The sequence below is a fragment of the Cherax quadricarinatus genome, chromosome 4 (assembly GCF_038502225.1).
Source record: "Cherax quadricarinatus isolate ZL_2023a chromosome 4, ASM3850222v1, whole genome shotgun sequence".
Taxonomy (NCBI): Eukaryota; Metazoa; Arthropoda; class Malacostraca; order Decapoda; family Parastacidae; genus Cherax; species Cherax quadricarinatus.
The window spans coordinates 47,194,892-47,211,334 of NC_091295.1; the positions used below are offsets into that span (position 1 = coordinate 47,194,892).

General features: G+C 48.6%; 1 protein-coding gene across 4 annotated transcripts in view; it reads right to left on the minus strand.

Moving 5' to 3' along the window:
- Window positions 1-16,443, minus strand: part of LOC128695364 (monocarboxylate transporter 12) — a 406,948-nt gene that overhangs the window by 22,365 nt on the left and 368,140 nt on the right. For all 4 annotated transcript variants that reach the window (XM_070096444.1, XM_070096450.1, XM_070096439.1 and 1 more), the window contains one exon: window positions 6,678-6,825. In XM_070096444.1, coding sequence (XP_069952545.1) covers window positions 6,678-6,825 — 148 coding nt within the window. The remainder of the gene's footprint in view (window positions 1-6,677; window positions 6,826-16,443) is intronic.

Genomic DNA, 16,443 nt, shown 5'->3' on the forward strand with positions numbered 1-16,443 from the left:
GAGGGAGAAAAAGGAGCAACGAGGGAGAAAAAGGAGCAAGGAGGGAGAAGAAGGAGCAAAGAGGGAGAAAAAGGAGCAATGAGGGAGAAAAAGAAGCAACGAGGGAGAAAAGGGAGCAAGGAGGGAGAAAAAGGAGCAAGGAGGGAGAAAAAGGAGCAAGGAGGGAGAAAAAGAAGGAGGGAAAAAAAGGAGCAAGGAGGGAGAAAAAGGAGCAAGGAGGGAGAAAAAGGAGCAAGGAGGGAGAAAAAGGAGCAAGGAGGGAGAAAAAGGAGCAAGGAGGGAGAAAAAGAAGCAAGGAGGGAGAAAAAGGAGCAAGGAGGGAGAAAAAGGAGCAAGGAGGGAGAAAAAGGAGCAAGGAGGGAGAAAAAGGAGCAAGGAGGGAGAAAAAGGAGCAAGGAGGGAGAAAAAGGAGCAAGGAGGGAGAAGAAGGAGCAAGGAGGGAGAAGAAGGAGCAAGGAGGGAGAAAAAGGAGCAAGGAGGGAGAAAAAGAAGCAACGAGGGAGAAAAGGGAGCAAGGAGGGAGAAAAAGGAGCAAGGAGGGAGAAAAAGGAGCAAGGAGGGAGAAAAAGGAGCAAGGAGGGAGAAGAAGGAGCAAGGAGGGAGAAGAAGGAGCAAGGAGGGAGAAAAAGGAGCAATGAGGGAGAAAAAGGAGCAAGGAGGGAGAAAAAGAAGCAACGAGGGAGAAAAAGGAGCAAGGAGGGAGAAAAAGGAGCAAGGAGGGAGAAAAAGGAGCAAGGAGGGAGAAAAAGGAGCAAGGAGGGAGAAGAAGGAGCAAGGAGGGAGAAAAAGAAGCAAGGAGGGAGAAAAAGGAGCAAGAAGGGAGAAAAAGGAGCAAGGAGGGAGAAAAAGAAGCAAGGAGGGAGAAAAAGGAGCAAGGAGAGAGAAAAAGGAGCAAGGAGGGAGAAAAAGGAGCAAGGAGAGAGAAAAAGGAGCAAGGAGGGAGAAAAAGGAGCAAGGAGGGAGAAAAAGGAGCAATGAGGGAGAAAAAGAAGCAAGGAGGGAGAAAAAGAAGCAAGGAGGGAGAAAAAGAAGCAAGGAGGGAGAAAAAGGAGCAAGGAGGGAGAAAATGAGCAAGGAGGGAGAAAATGAGCAAGGAGGGAGAAAATGAGCAAGGAGGGAGAAAAGGAGCAAGGAGAAAAGAAGCAAGGAGGAAAAAAAGGAGCAAGGAGGGAGAAAAAGGAGCAAGGAGGGAGAAGAAGGACCAAGGAGGGAGAAAAAGAAGCAACGAGGGAGAAAAAGGAGCAAGGAGGGAGAAGAAGGAGCAAGGAGGGAGAAAAAGGAGCAATGAGGGAGAAAAAGGAGCAAGGAGGGAGAAAAAGAAGCAACGAGGGAGAGAAAGGAGCAAGGAGGGAGAAAAAGGAGCAAGGAGGGAGAAAAAGGAGCAAGGAGGGAGAAAAAGGAGCAAGGAGGGAGAAAAAGGAGCAAGGAGGGAAAAAAAGGAGCAACGAGGGAGAAGAAGGAGCAAGGAGGGAGAAAAAGGAACAATGAGGGAGAAAAAGAAGCAAGGAGGGATAAAAGAAGCAAGGAGGGAGAAAAAGAAGCAAGGAGGGAGAAAAAGGAGCAAGGAGAGAGAAAAAGGAGCAAGGAGGGAGAAAAAGGAGCAAGGAGGGAGAAAAAGGAGCAAGGAGGGAGAAAAAGGAGCAACGAGGGAGAAGAAGGAGCAAGGAGGGAGAAAAAGGAACAATGAGGGAGAAAAAGAAGCAAGGAGGGAGAAAAAGGAGCAAGGGAGAAAAAGGAGCAAGGAAGGAGAAAAAGAAGCAAGGAGGGAGAAAAAGGAGCAAGGAGAGAGAAAAAGAAGCAAGGAGGGAGAAAAAGGAGCAAGGAGGGAGAAAAAGGAGCAAGGAGGGAGAAAAAGGAGCAAGAAGGGAGAAAAAGGAGTAAGGAGGGAGAAGAAGGAGCAAGGAGGGAGAGAAAAAGGAGCAATGAGGGAGAAAAAGATGCAAGGAGGGAGAAAAAGGAGCAAGAAGGAAGAAAAAAGAGAAAGGAGGGAGAAAAAGAAGCAAGGAGGGAGAAAAAGGAGCAAGGAGGGGAAAAAGGAACAAGGAGGGAGAAAAAGGAGCAAGGAGAGAGAAAAAGAAGCAAGGAGGGAGAAAAAGGAGCAAGGAGGGAGAAAAAGGAGCAAGGAGGGAGAGGGAGGATATGTTGAGAGGAAAAAACTGAAGGGAGGGAAAGATCGGTAAAATGAGAAAAAAAAAACCAGGAGAAGTAGAGAGAACATGAGAAAGGAATACTTCAAGAGGCCTTCAGGCCCAAGCTGGTCAGGGAGAGGGAGACGATAAAGACCCGAGGGTGAAAAAGGAGAAATATGGAGAGAGAGGCAAGAAGAATAAGAGGATTTGATAGGGAGGAATGGTGGAGGTTACATGCAAGAGGAAGAGAGAAGACAAAAAGGGAAGGGGGGCAGCAATAACTTTGGGTTAAATGATTCCCGACAGTCTTAACCACAGGACTGTACACAATTCAAGGGACAAGGTTGCCATGGAGTTTGAACCCATGGGCTTGCCACGGAACGGGTTGCCATGGAGTTTGAACCCATGGGCTTGCCACGGAACGGGTTGTCATTGGGGTTTGAACCCATGGGCTTGCCACGGAACGAGTTGTCATTGGGATTTGAACCCATGGGCTTGCCACGGAACGGGTTGTTATTGGGGTTTGAACCCATGGGCTTGCCACGGAACGGGTTGTTATTGGGGTTTGAACCCATGGGCTTGCCACGGAACGGGTTGTTATTGGGGTTTGAACCCATGGGCTTGCCACGGAACGGGTTGTTATTGGGGTTTGAACCCATGGGCTTGCCACGGAACGGGTTGTTATTGGGGTTTGAACCCATGGGCTTGCCACGGAACGGGTTGTTATTGGGGTTTGAACCCATGGGCTTGCCACGGAACGAGTTGTCATTGGGGTTTGAACCCATGGGCTTGCCACGGAACGGGTTGTTATTGGGGTTTGAACCCATGGGCTTGCCACGGAATCAGTTGTCATTGAGGACTGAACTCGTGGCAAGCCAACCTTAACACCTGCAGTGGAAAGAACACAAACATATTCGAGCTGAGGAACTTCTGCCGTATCGTCCGACCACGAGGAAAGTCGAGAGGAATTGAAGGATAATGGACCCTCAATTTATTTGTTTTACAGTTAGAGTTTACTTGCTACTCTGAAGAATGACACACTTGTGCAATATTTAAGAATATTGAGGGAAACGTTAATGACTTGGCGAAATGTTGCCTCAGTAAAGATTCCAAAATGTCGCACAGTGTCTCAGTCTTCAACTTGTCGGATTCCTAAATTATTTATCACACTTGCTACTCTACCTCAGCTCATTGGTAATCAGCTCTAAGGTTTATTATTACCACCAGGATGCCACCCACGACAGTCTACAAATATCCAGGTACTTTTAAAAGACAGAGAAGCAAGAGCAACAGTTGGAAGATGAACACTCAGGAACCTACTTACTGTTAGGTAAATAGAAGGAACAGATGTGTAGATACAAACACAAAAGTAGCTACTTACTGCTAGGGAAACAGTGGCAGCAGCTGTAAGGAGATTTGCCTATAGTGGTCTGGTGGCTAAAGCTCTCGTTCACACACGGAGGGTCCGGGTTCGATTCCCGGCATTTCGACGTGTTTCCTTACACCTGTTGTCCTGTTCACCTAGCAGCAAATAGGTACCTGGGTGTTAGTCGACTGGTGTGGGTCGCATCCTGGGGGACAAGATTGAGGACCACAATGGAAATAAGTTAGACAGTCCTCGATAACGCACTGACTTTCTTGGGTTATCCTGGGTGGCTAACCCTCCTGGGTTAAAAACCTGAAGAAAATCTTATCTTAAGTCTCGTTCCGCCAGGGAATCGAAGCCTCACCTTCAGGTAGTGAACCACAGACTCTACCGCAGGACCACACTGATCCCTGACATTCGCATATTCCTTCTTCAGCATATTCCACCATGCAGCTCTGTGTGACCCTTTTGGGTTTACTACTTGGTTTAATTGCATTATGACTCACGCAGTCGTAGTGATTCGATTGCAAACAAACCATACCACGGGTGGGACTTGAACCCGCAGTCAGAGAGTCGTAAAACTCCAGACCGACGCTGGTCCAGTGGATAACGCGTCAGTCTGGAATTTTACGACTCTGACCGTGGGTTCAAGTCTCACCCGTGGTACAGTTTAATTGTATTATGTCGGTAGTATACATGGTGTATACTTGGAGGGTGTTTCGGGGGTCAATGCCCCCGCTGCCCAGCCCATGACCAGGGCTCGTGGTGCCAGATCAACAAGGCGTATTTAATAGAAAGCCTCCTGGCGTATATAAGGAAAGTGTACAGCGTATTTACAGAACGAGAAATTTCGTGTTCAAGTAAAGCTGACCTGACCAAGCCTGAGCCTGACCTGACCCAGCCTGAGCCTGACCTGACCCAGCCTGAGCCTGACCTGACCCAGCTTGAGCCTGACCTGACCCAGCCTGAGCCTGACCTGACCCAGCCTGAGCCTGACCTGACCAAGCCTGAGCCTGAGCCTGACCTGACCCAGCCTGAGCCTGAGCCTGACCCAGCCTGAGCCTGACCTGACCCAGCCTGAGCCTGACCTGACCCAGCTTGAGCCTGACCTGACCCAGCCTGAGCCTGACCTGACCAAGCCTGAGCCTGAGCCTGACCTGACCCAGCTTGAGCCTGACCTGACCCAGCCTGAGCCTGACCTGACCCAGCCTGAGCCTAACCTGACCCAACCTGAGCCTGACCTGACCCAGCCTGAGCCTGACCTGACCCAGCCGGAGTCAGACCTGACCCAGCCTGAGCCTGGCCTGAGCCTGACCTGACCCAGCAGGAGCCTGAGCCTCACCTGACCCAGCCGGAGCCTGATCTGACCCAGCCTGAGCCTGACCTAGCCTGAGCCTGACCTGACCCAGCCTGAGCCTGACCTGACCCAGCCTGAGCCTGACCTCAAGTCAGGTTGAAGATCAGATCTCTCAAAACCTGTTACGGGCATGACACAAGGCAGCGGATCTAGAGTATTTTAGGGCACTTTCTACAGAGTATTTAAGGGCACTTTGTATGGAGTATTTTCTGGTACCAAGCTTGGCGTGTTTTAAGGTGCCAAGTCTGACATGTTTTAGGATACCAAGCCTCCCCCTCCACTCTCTCTCTCTCTCTCTCTCTTACAGATGTTTTTGGCACTGGACCAACAACAGATCTTAAAAGTGTCTCTAAAACGCTGGAAGAGTCGTATAATTAACACTAATGAGAAATAATTTTGAAATATAATTTATCAGAAAAGTTCAATGAAATGGAGATGGGTTTAATCTCTAAACAATGGAGGAGTGAACTGAAAAGTGGAAGGAAGAGAGGAAGGGGGAAAAGAGAGAGGGAAAGAGACGTGGAAAAAGAGAGAGGTTTAGCTAGTTCCGTGATATTGATTTCAATATTTTAGTTTTGAAGTTTCCAAACTACTACCTCCCTCCCTCCCTCCCTCTCTCTCTCTCTCTCTCTCTCTCTCTCTCTCTCTGTCTCTCCCTCTCCCTCTCTCTCTCTGTCTCTCTGTCTCTCCCTCTCTCTCTCTCTCTCTCTCTCTCTCTCTCTCTCTCTCTCTCTCTCCCCTCGTTCCAAACAGAGTATACGTGATCAAGAAAAGTTTTCCCTCACTTTCTCATCTTTATTACTTCGCATTTCTCTCTATCATTTCTTCAACTTCTGCCTACCACTAATTTATTTCCTTCTCTATCCCCTCCCCGTTCATTATATTTTCTTTTACCCTAACCTTTGAGAGAGAGAGAGAGAGAGAGAGAGAGAGAGAGAGAGAGAGAGAGAGAGAGAGAGAGAGAGAGAGACAGAGACAAGGCTAAAGAAAGCAGAGAGCATAGAACAGAAGGAAATGGTTAAAGAAGGGCGGAAGTAGAAGGAATGGGTTAAGAAGAAAGGGAAAATTTAAGGACGAAACGAAAAGGGAAGAATCTTCTCTATTCACCCCCTTCTCTCTTCTCCTAAAGCGCTAAATGTGTTCCTTCCATCCAATACTGCACCAGTCTCTGAACTGGAGTGATGCAGCCACTGGCTGGCGATGCGTCTCCACAGTAAAGATAAGCAAGTGTTGCATATGTGTCTTATTCATCTGCCCATCTGATACTGTGTGTTACGGTATGTCCAAAAATGGACATTCTCTACCCGAGGTTATCCTCCCTGGGCAGGGTACGGACACTGTTTATCCAACAGTGTTAATCTCTGGAAAACGTAAGCAGAAATTTAAGCTAAGACATATGTGTAACACCGGGGTGATAGAATTAGACACGTGTGTAACACTTAGGTATCTTTACTGTGGAGACGTTTAGCCACGCAGTGGCTTCGTAAGTCCAGTACTAAGAAGAATAGTGAAGATCAAAAGGGAGATTGGGTTAATCAGTCCCTCAGTCTGGAGTCGATGTAATCAGTCCATCAGTCATGACGGACTGATTACATCGACTCCAAACTGAGGGACTGATTACCCCAATCTCCTTCTGTTCTTCACTATTTTTGTACTGGACTGATGAAGCCACTGGCTGGCGAAGCGTTCTCTCAATAAAGATTTCCAAATGTTGCGCAAGTCCGTCATTCACATTTGTCTAATTATTAATAATAATAATTTATCAATTTTATTAGCATGAAGTATTGTATACCATCAACAATATAACAAGAGAGGTGATACTCACTCGATCGCTCCGCGGATGAAGACTGACATGACGGAGATTCCCAGTCCGCTTCCGCTCACAACGATGATTTCTACGAACTCACGGCGTCTCTTGAAGTACTGTCCCACCATCAGTGTTGACGAGTCTCGAGTCATACCTACACCGATACCTGCGCAGGTATGAGGAGGCTTATTAATTACATAAGAAGAGAGGATGGAGATAAATGGTATAAAATACGGACACGATGGAAAAATATAGATACAAATGCAGAATAATGCGAACCATCATTGACTGCAGTGGGATTTATCAAGTCATAAATAGATCCGTGACTTGATAAAGCCCAATGTGTGGGCAAAACGTAGTCAATAAAGGATTGCATTATACTTTGGGTATCATATATATATATATATATATATATATATATATATATATATATATATATATATATATATATATATATATATATATATATATATATATATATATATATATACATACATATGTCGTGCCGAATATGTAAAACTGGTCAATTAGCAAGAACTCATTTAAAATTAAGTTCTTTCTAAAATTTTCTCTTATACGTTTAAAGATATATTTTTTTCATTAATGTTGATGTAAAAATTTATAATTTTGCACCAAAAGGAACTTAGAAAACTTACCTAACCTTATTACAACACGCGCAATTTATTTTAGCTTAACCCAACTAAATATATTTTAGAGTTGTTTACAATAATTTAATACTAAACAAACACAGTGAAATATATTTTTATCGTTATGTTCAGAATGATTCTGGAGAAATTATTGCATAAAAATTTTTTCACTTGTCCTATATGGCAAGATGAACGTTCCTATTTAAGCCAAGATCGCAAGTTCTGCCTATTCGGCACGACATATATATATATATATATATATATATATATATATATATATATATATATATATATATATATATATATATATATATATATATATATATATATATATATATATATAAAATGCTACCCAAAGTTCTCGCTTTATTGATAGTACCTACAAGTTTCATTCATCAGTAACTAGTGTCATACCAGTACTTCCCTGAATCCTTTCTAAATCTAAATTTATTCAGCTTGAAGCCACTGCTGCGAGTCCTGTTTTGGTTATATACTTTCAGTACGGTAATTAAATCCCCTTCATTTATTTCCCTCTCCCATTCGTTCCCTTCACAGATTTATCTGCGTAAGATAACGCAGTGAAGTCAAGTTGTAAGTATTTTTTTTCCATTTAGTTTCCCTAGAGAGTGACCCTCATACCTAGGTGTGTGTTAACTGCTAGGTTGAGAGAAGTTGCAGGTGTAACTAGTCTTGCAAATATATCTTGAGCCTCCCGAGAATCGGATCCGGGTACTTTCGGTTATGGACTGACTGCACTGCCCACTGACCTACTCGTTGTGAAGACGGAATACGCTTAAAATGACCTTGCTGGGTGGCAGGAGAAGCTATGATAATTACATTAAAACCTTAAAATATACGAAAAGAAATAGAAAAATGTGGTTGCACCATCAACTTGGTTAACAAGAGACCAAGCTGAATGCTGAGACTTAAAAGAAAAAGAGTAGGAGATACTGAAAGGTCACCGGGAAGTTTTCTTCGTAAATAATGGCAGAAAAGTGGTTAAATAAAAGTAGGAAAGTGGAAAAACAGTGGTATGGGATGGAAGAATAAGTGTTACAACCATATATATGATGTACTTGTTAAAGACTGGACAACACAAGCAGAATTCACCTCTTGAAACCACAACAGGTAACCACAAGCAGATGCTGAAACAACGAGGCTCAGGGATCTCGCTGAGGGACTGAAGGAGGGATTAATTAAAATCTCTGGCGTTCTTTTGTGGACACACAAACACACACACACACACACACACACACACACACACACACACACACACACACACACACACACTGACGTGAATAGTGTTGGAGTGGTGGAGCACCTGGAGCGGAACAAGATTATAAACGACAGCCAGCACAGATTCATGGAAGGCAAATCCTGTGTCACAACCCTAGAGTTTTATGACAAGGTAACTGAAGTAAGAAATGAGAGGGGTGGGTTGATTGTATTTTCTTGGACTGCAAGAAGGCCTTCGACACAGTTTCCCACAAGAGATTAGTACAGAAGCTAGAGGATCAGGCACATATAACAGGAAGGGCACTGCAATGGATCAGAGAATACCTAACAGGGAGGCAACAACGAGTCATGGTCCGTGATGAGGTATCACAGTTGGCGCCTGTGACGAGCGGGGCCCCACTGGGGTCAGTCCTGGGACCAGAGCTATTCTTGGTATGTATGAACGACATGTCGGAAGGGATAGACTCAGAAGTGCCCCTGTCTGCAGATGATGTGAAGCTAATGAGAATTAAATCAGATGCGGACCAGACAGGTCTACAAAGAGACCTAGACAGGCTGGATGCGTGGTCCAGCAACTGGCTCCTAGAATTTAATCCCGCCAAATGTAAAGTCATGAAGATCGGAGAAGGGCAAAGAAAACCGCAGACAGAGTATAGGCTAGGAGGCCAAAGACTGCAAACCTCACTCAAGGAGAAAGATCTAGGAGTATAATACTGAGTACGTTGCCAGAAGCACACATTAACCAGATAACTGCTGCAGCATATGGGCGCCTGGCAAACCTGGGAAAAGCGTTCCGGTACCTCAGTAAGGAATCGTTCAAGACTTTATGCACTGTGTACGTCTGGCCCATACTGGAGTACGCAGCACCAGTTTGGAACCCACACCTGGTGAAACACGTCAAGAAATTGCAGAAAGTGCAAAGGTTTGCAACAAGGTTGGTTCCAGAGCTAAGGGAAATGTCGTACGAAGAAAGGTTAAGGGAAATCGGTCTGAAGACACTGGAGGACAGGAGAGTGAGGCGAGACATGAAAACGACATGCAAAATGCTGCGTGGAATAGATATGGTGGACAGAGACAGGATGTTCCAGAGATGGGACACAGAAACAAAGGGTCACAATTGGAAGCTGAAGACTCAGATGAATCAAAGGGATGTTTGGAAGCATTTCTTCAGCCACGGAGTTGTTAGGAAGTGGAATGGTCTGGCAAGCGATGTAGTGGAGGCAGGAACCATACATAGTTTTAAGACGAGGTATGATAAAGCTCCTGGAGGAGGGAGAGGGAGGACCCAGTAGCGGTCAGTGAAGAGGCGGGGCCAGGAGATGAGTCTCGACCCCTGCAACCACAATTAGGTGAGTACACACACACCCAAGGAGAGAGCAGGCAGAGGACCTAGTAGCGATCAGTGAAGAGGGGGGGCCAGGAGCCGAGTATCGACCCCTGCAACCACAAATAGGTGAGTACACACACACACACACACACACACACACACACACACACACACACACACACACACACACACACACACACACACACACACCCCCACACACACACACACACACCCACACACACACACACCCACACACCCACACACACACACACCCACACACACACCACATACAAACACACCACACACATACACACCACACACACACACACACACACACACACACACACACACTGCACACACACACTGCACACACACCACCCCACACACACACACCCCACACACACCCCACACACACACCCCACACACACACACACACCCACCCACACACCCACCCTCACACCCACACACCCACACACACACACACACTGGCTGCAGTGGCCAGAAGAGCTCATGCATGCATGCATGATCATGCATGATCATGGGTGACTTTAACCACAAGGAAATCGATAGGGAGAACTTGGAGCCACATGGGGGCCAAGATACATGGAAGGCTAAGATGATGGAGGTGGTACTGGAAAACGTCAGGTACCAACACGTAAGGGACACTACAAGAGAGAGAGGAGAGGATGAACCAGCAAGACTGGACCTAGTATTCACCTTGAGTAATGCAGATATCGAGGACATCACATACGAAAGACCCCATGGGGCCAGCGATCACGTGGCTTTAATCTTCGAATACAGAGTAGAGCTACAAGTGGAGGGGGAAGCAGGAAGGCCAGGGCGAATGAAGCCAAACTACAAGAAAGGGGACTACACGGGAATGAGGAACTTCCTGAACGGGGTTCAGTGGGACAGAGAACTGGCAGGGAGGCCAGTTAATGAGATGATGGAATATGTAACAACCATGTGCAAGGAGGCTGAGGAGAGGTTTGTACCCAAGGGTAAAAGGAATAATGAAAAAGCCAGGATGAGCCCGTGGTTCACCCAAAGGTGCAGGGAGGCAAAAACCAAGTGTGCTAGGGAATGGAAGAAATATAGAAGGCAAAGGACCCAGGAGAATAAGGAGAGCAGTCGTAGAGCCAGAAATGAATATGCACAGATAAGAAGGGAGGCCCAACGACAATATGAAAACGACATAGCAGCGAAAGCCAAATCTGACCCAAAGCTGTTATACAGCCACATCAGGAGGAAAACAACAGTCAAGGACCAGGTAATCAGGCTAAGGAAGGAAGGAGGAGAGACAACAAGAAATGACCGTGAAGTATGTGAGGAACTCAACAAGAGATTCAAAGAAGAGTTCACAGTGGAGACAGAAGGGGCTCCAGAAAGACGGAGAGGTGGGGTACACCACCAAGTGCTGGACACAGTACACACAACCGAGGAAGAAGTGAAGAGGCTTCTGAGTGAGCTAGATACCTCAAAGGCAATGGGGTCAGATAACATCTCTCCATGGGTATTGAGAGAGGGAGCAGAGGCGCTATGTGTACCCCTAACAACAATATTCAATACATCTATCGAAACAGGGAGATTGCCTGAGGCATGGAAGACAGCAAATGTAGTCCCAATCTTTAAAAAAGGAGACAGACATGAAGCATTAAACTACAGACCAGTGTCACTGACATGTATAGTATGCAAAATCATGGAGAAGATTATCAGGAGAAGAGTGGTGGAACACCTAGAAAGAAATGATCTCAACAGCAGCAGCCAACATGGTTTCAGGGACGGGAAATCCTGTGTCACAAACCTACTGGAGTTCTATGACTTGGTGACAGCAGTAAGACAAGAGAGAGAGGGGTGGGTGGATTGCATATTCTTGGACTGCAAGAAGGCGTTTGACACAGTTCCACACAAGAGATTAGTGCAAAAACTGGAGGACCAAGCAGGGATAACAGGGAAGGCACTACAATGGATCAGGGAATACTTGTCAGGAAGACAGCAGCGAGTCATGGTACGTGGCGAGGTGTCAGAGTGGGCAACTGTGACCAGCGGGGTCCCACAGGGGTCAGTCCTAGGACCAGTGCTGTTTCTGGTATTTGTGAACGACATGACGGAAGGAATAGACTCCGAAGTGTTCCTATTTGCAGATGAGGTGAAGTTGATGAGAAGAATTCATTCGATCGAAGACCAGGCAGAACCACAAAGGGATCTGGACAGGCTGCAGACCTGGTCCAGCAATTGGCTCCTGGAGTTCAACCCACCCAAGTGCAAAGTCATGAAGATTGGGGAAGGGCAAAGAAGACCGTGGACGGAATTCAGTCTAGGGGGCCAGAGACTACAAACCTCACTCAAGGAAAAAGATCTTGGGGTGAGTATAACACCAGGCACATCTCCTGAAGCGCACATCAACCAAATAACTGCTGCAGCATATGGGCACCTAGCAAACCTCAGAACAGCATTCCGAAATCTTTAGGAATCGTTCAGGACCCTGTACACCGTGTACGTTAGGCCCATATTGGAGAATGCGGCACCAGTCTGAAATCCACACCTAGCCAAGCACGTAAAGAAACTAGAGAAAATGCAAAGGTTTGCAACAAGACTAGTCCCAGAGCTAAGAGGTATGTCCTACGGTGAGAGGTTAAGGGAAATCAACCTGACGACACTGGAGGACAGGAGAGATAGGGGGGACATGATAACGACATACAAAATACTGAGAGGAACTGAAAAGGTGGACAAAGACAGAATGTTCCAGAGATGGGACACAGTAACAAGGGGACACAGTTGGAAGTTGAAGACACAGATGAATCACAGGGATGTTAGGTAGTACTTCTTCAGCCTCAGAGTAGTCAGGAAGTGGAATAGTTTGGGAAGCGATGTAGTGGAGGCTGGATCCATACATAGCTTTAAGCAGAGGTATGATAAAGCTAGCGGTTCAAGGAGAGTGACCTAGTAGCGACCAGTGAAGAGGCGGGGCCAGGAGCTTAGAATCGACCCCTGCAACCTCAACTAGGTGAGTACAACAACTGAGTACCCACACCACACACACGCCCCGCACACACGCCCCGCACACACGCCCCGCACACACGCCCCGCACACACGCCCCGCACACACGCCCCGCACACACGCCCCGCACACACGCCCCGCACACACCCCCACACACACACCCCGCACACACACCCCGCACACACAGCCCGCACACACACCCCGCACACACACACACACACCCCGCACACACACACACACACCCCGCACACACACCCCACACACACCCCACACCCCCACACACACACCCCCCCCCCCCACACACACACCCCACACACACACCCCGCACACACACCCCACACACACACCCCGCACACACACCCCGCACACACGCCCCGCACACACGCCCCGCACACACACCCCTCACACACACCCCCCACACACACACCCCACACCCCCACACACACACCCATAACACACAACCCGCACACACACCCCACACATACACCCCCCACCCCCACCCCCACACCCCCGCACACACACCCCGCACACACACACCCCACACACACGCCCCACACACACACCCCACACACACACCCCGCACACACACCCCACACACACAACCCGCACACACACCCCGCACACACACACCCCGCACACACGCCCCACACACACACCCCACACACACACCCCACACACACACCCCGCACACACACCCCACACACACATCATGCACGCACACCCCACACACACACCCCGTACACACACCCCGCACACACACCCCGCACACACACCCCGCACACACACCCCGCACACACACCCCGCACACACACCCCACACACACACCCCGCACACACACCTCGCACACACACCCCACACACACACCCTACTCACACCCCCCTCCCCCCCACACACACACCAGTCAGTCCTAGGACCAGTGCTGTTTCTGGTATTTGTGAACGACATGACGGAAGGAATAGACTCCGAAGTGTTCCTGTTTGCAGATGACGTGAAGTTGATGAGAAGAATTCATTCGATCGAAGACCAGGCAGAACCACAAAGGGATCTGGACAGGCTGCAGACCTGGTCCAGCAATTGGCTCCTGGAGTTCAACCCACCCAAGTGCAAAGTCATGAAGATTGGGGAAGGGCAAAGAAGACCGTAGACGGAATACAGTCTAGGGGGCCAGAGACTACAAACCTCACTCAAGGAACAAGATCTTGGGGTGAGTATAACACCAGGCACATCTCCTGAAGCGCACATCAACCAAATAACTGCTGCAGCATATGGGCGCCTAGCAAACCTCAGAACAGCATTCCAACATTCCGACACCTCACACACACACCCCACACCCCCCACACACACCCCACCCCTCCACACACACCCTGCACACACACACCGCACACACACCCTGCACACACACCCCGCACACACACCCCACACACACACACCGCACACACACCCCGCACACACACCCTGCACACACACACACACACCCCACACACACACACCGCACACACACCCCGCACACACACCCCACACATACACCCCACACACACACCCCGCACACACACCCCACACACACACCCCACACACACACCCCACACACACACCCCGCACACACACCCCGCACACACACCCCGCACACACACCCCGCACACACACCCCGCACACACACCCCACACACACCCCCACACACACCCCCACACACACACACCCCGCACACACCCCCCACACCCCACACCCCCCACACACACCCCACACACACACCCCACATCCCCACACACACACCCCGCACACACACCCCGCACACACACCCCGCACACACCCCACACATACACCCCACCCCCACCCCCCCACACCCCCGCACACACACCCCGCACACACCCCACACATACACCCCACCCCCACCCCCCCACACCCCCGCACACACACCCCGCACACACATTCCGCACACACACCCCGCACACACCCCACACACACACACCCCGCACACACACCCCACACACACACCCCACACACACACCCCGCACACACACACTGCACACACACCCCGCACTCACACCCTGCACACACACCCTGCACACACACCCCGCACACACACACACCCCACACACACACCCTACTCACACCCCCTCCACACACACACACACACACTCTCACACACACCCACAAACACACACACACACACACACACACACACACACACATTGAAGGAACTAGGACATGTGCAGGGACCATACCAGATACCTGTGGGGGCCAGGAACAGGTGAGCAGGAAGGACAAACCAAGAAGCATAGGGGCCATAACTAGGGAAGGGACTGAAGGAAGGAACACTCCACGGGAAGGAACTAAAACACATCAGAAGATGCAATGGGAGTCACAGTGGGAGGTGGAAAGGGAGAGATCCGTGTTTGTCTATGGGCTAGACGAAGCTAAAGGGGAAACTTATGATGAAAGAAAGCAGGAGGAGAAAAAAGCGATTGAAGATATCATGAAGGTGATAGGCGAGGGGGACATGACCCAGGTGGCAAATTTTCGGAGAATCGGGTGGTTCACAAAGAAAAGGAATCGGCCTCTCAAAGTAATTTTCAAGGCAGAATCAACCCGAACCATGATCCTGCAGGAGAAAGCACGGCTGAGAGGCAAGCAGGAGTTCCGGAGTGTGTACCTCGATCGAGACAGAACACAGGACGAAAGGAAGACGATGAAAGAGAGTGTTCAAAAACGAAAGGAGATATGGGAGGAAATGAAAAAGGAGAGCAGAATAACCCAGGATCATATGGAAGGACAAGCACACCCCCCAGAAACACCTGCAGAAGGACTCCAGCCATGACACCCCCAAGGCAACTAAACAATCCAAACCAACCATCTCACACCGATCCCTCTGTTCCCACCCTCCGCACCACAGTTACAGTATTAGAATAGAAGTTGAAGGTTTGGTACAGAAATGCAGATGGATTAACGAATAAACATGAGGAATGGCAAGAAAGAATCAATGAGAAGTCCCCAGACATCATAGCAGTTACAGAAACAAAACTCACGGAGACAATAACAGATGCAATCTTCCCAACAGGATACCAGATCACGAGGAAAGATAGAAGGGGCAGAGAGGGAGGTGGGGTTGCTCTGCTCGTAAAAAAACAGATGGAAATTCGAGAAAATGGAAGGCATAGATGAGACGGGAGAAAGAGACTACATAGTAGGTACACTTCAGTCTGGGGAACACAAAGTGGTCATTGCAGTGATGTATAATCCACCACAGAACTGCAGGAGGCCAAGAGAGGAATATGAAGAGAGCAACAGAGCAATGGTGGACACACTTGCTGAGGTGGCAAGAAGAGCTCACTCCAGGAGAGCAAAGTTGCTGGTTATGGGGGATTTCAACCACAGGGAGATTGACTGGGAAAACCTGGAGCCACATGGGGGTCCCGAAACATGGAGAGCCAGGATGTTGGACGTGGTGCTGGAAAACCTCATGCACCAACATGTTAAAGACACTACCAGAGTGAGAGGGGAGGATGAACCAGCAAGATTGGACCTTGTGTTCACCCTGGACAGCTCAGACATTGAGGACATCAAATATGAGAGTCCC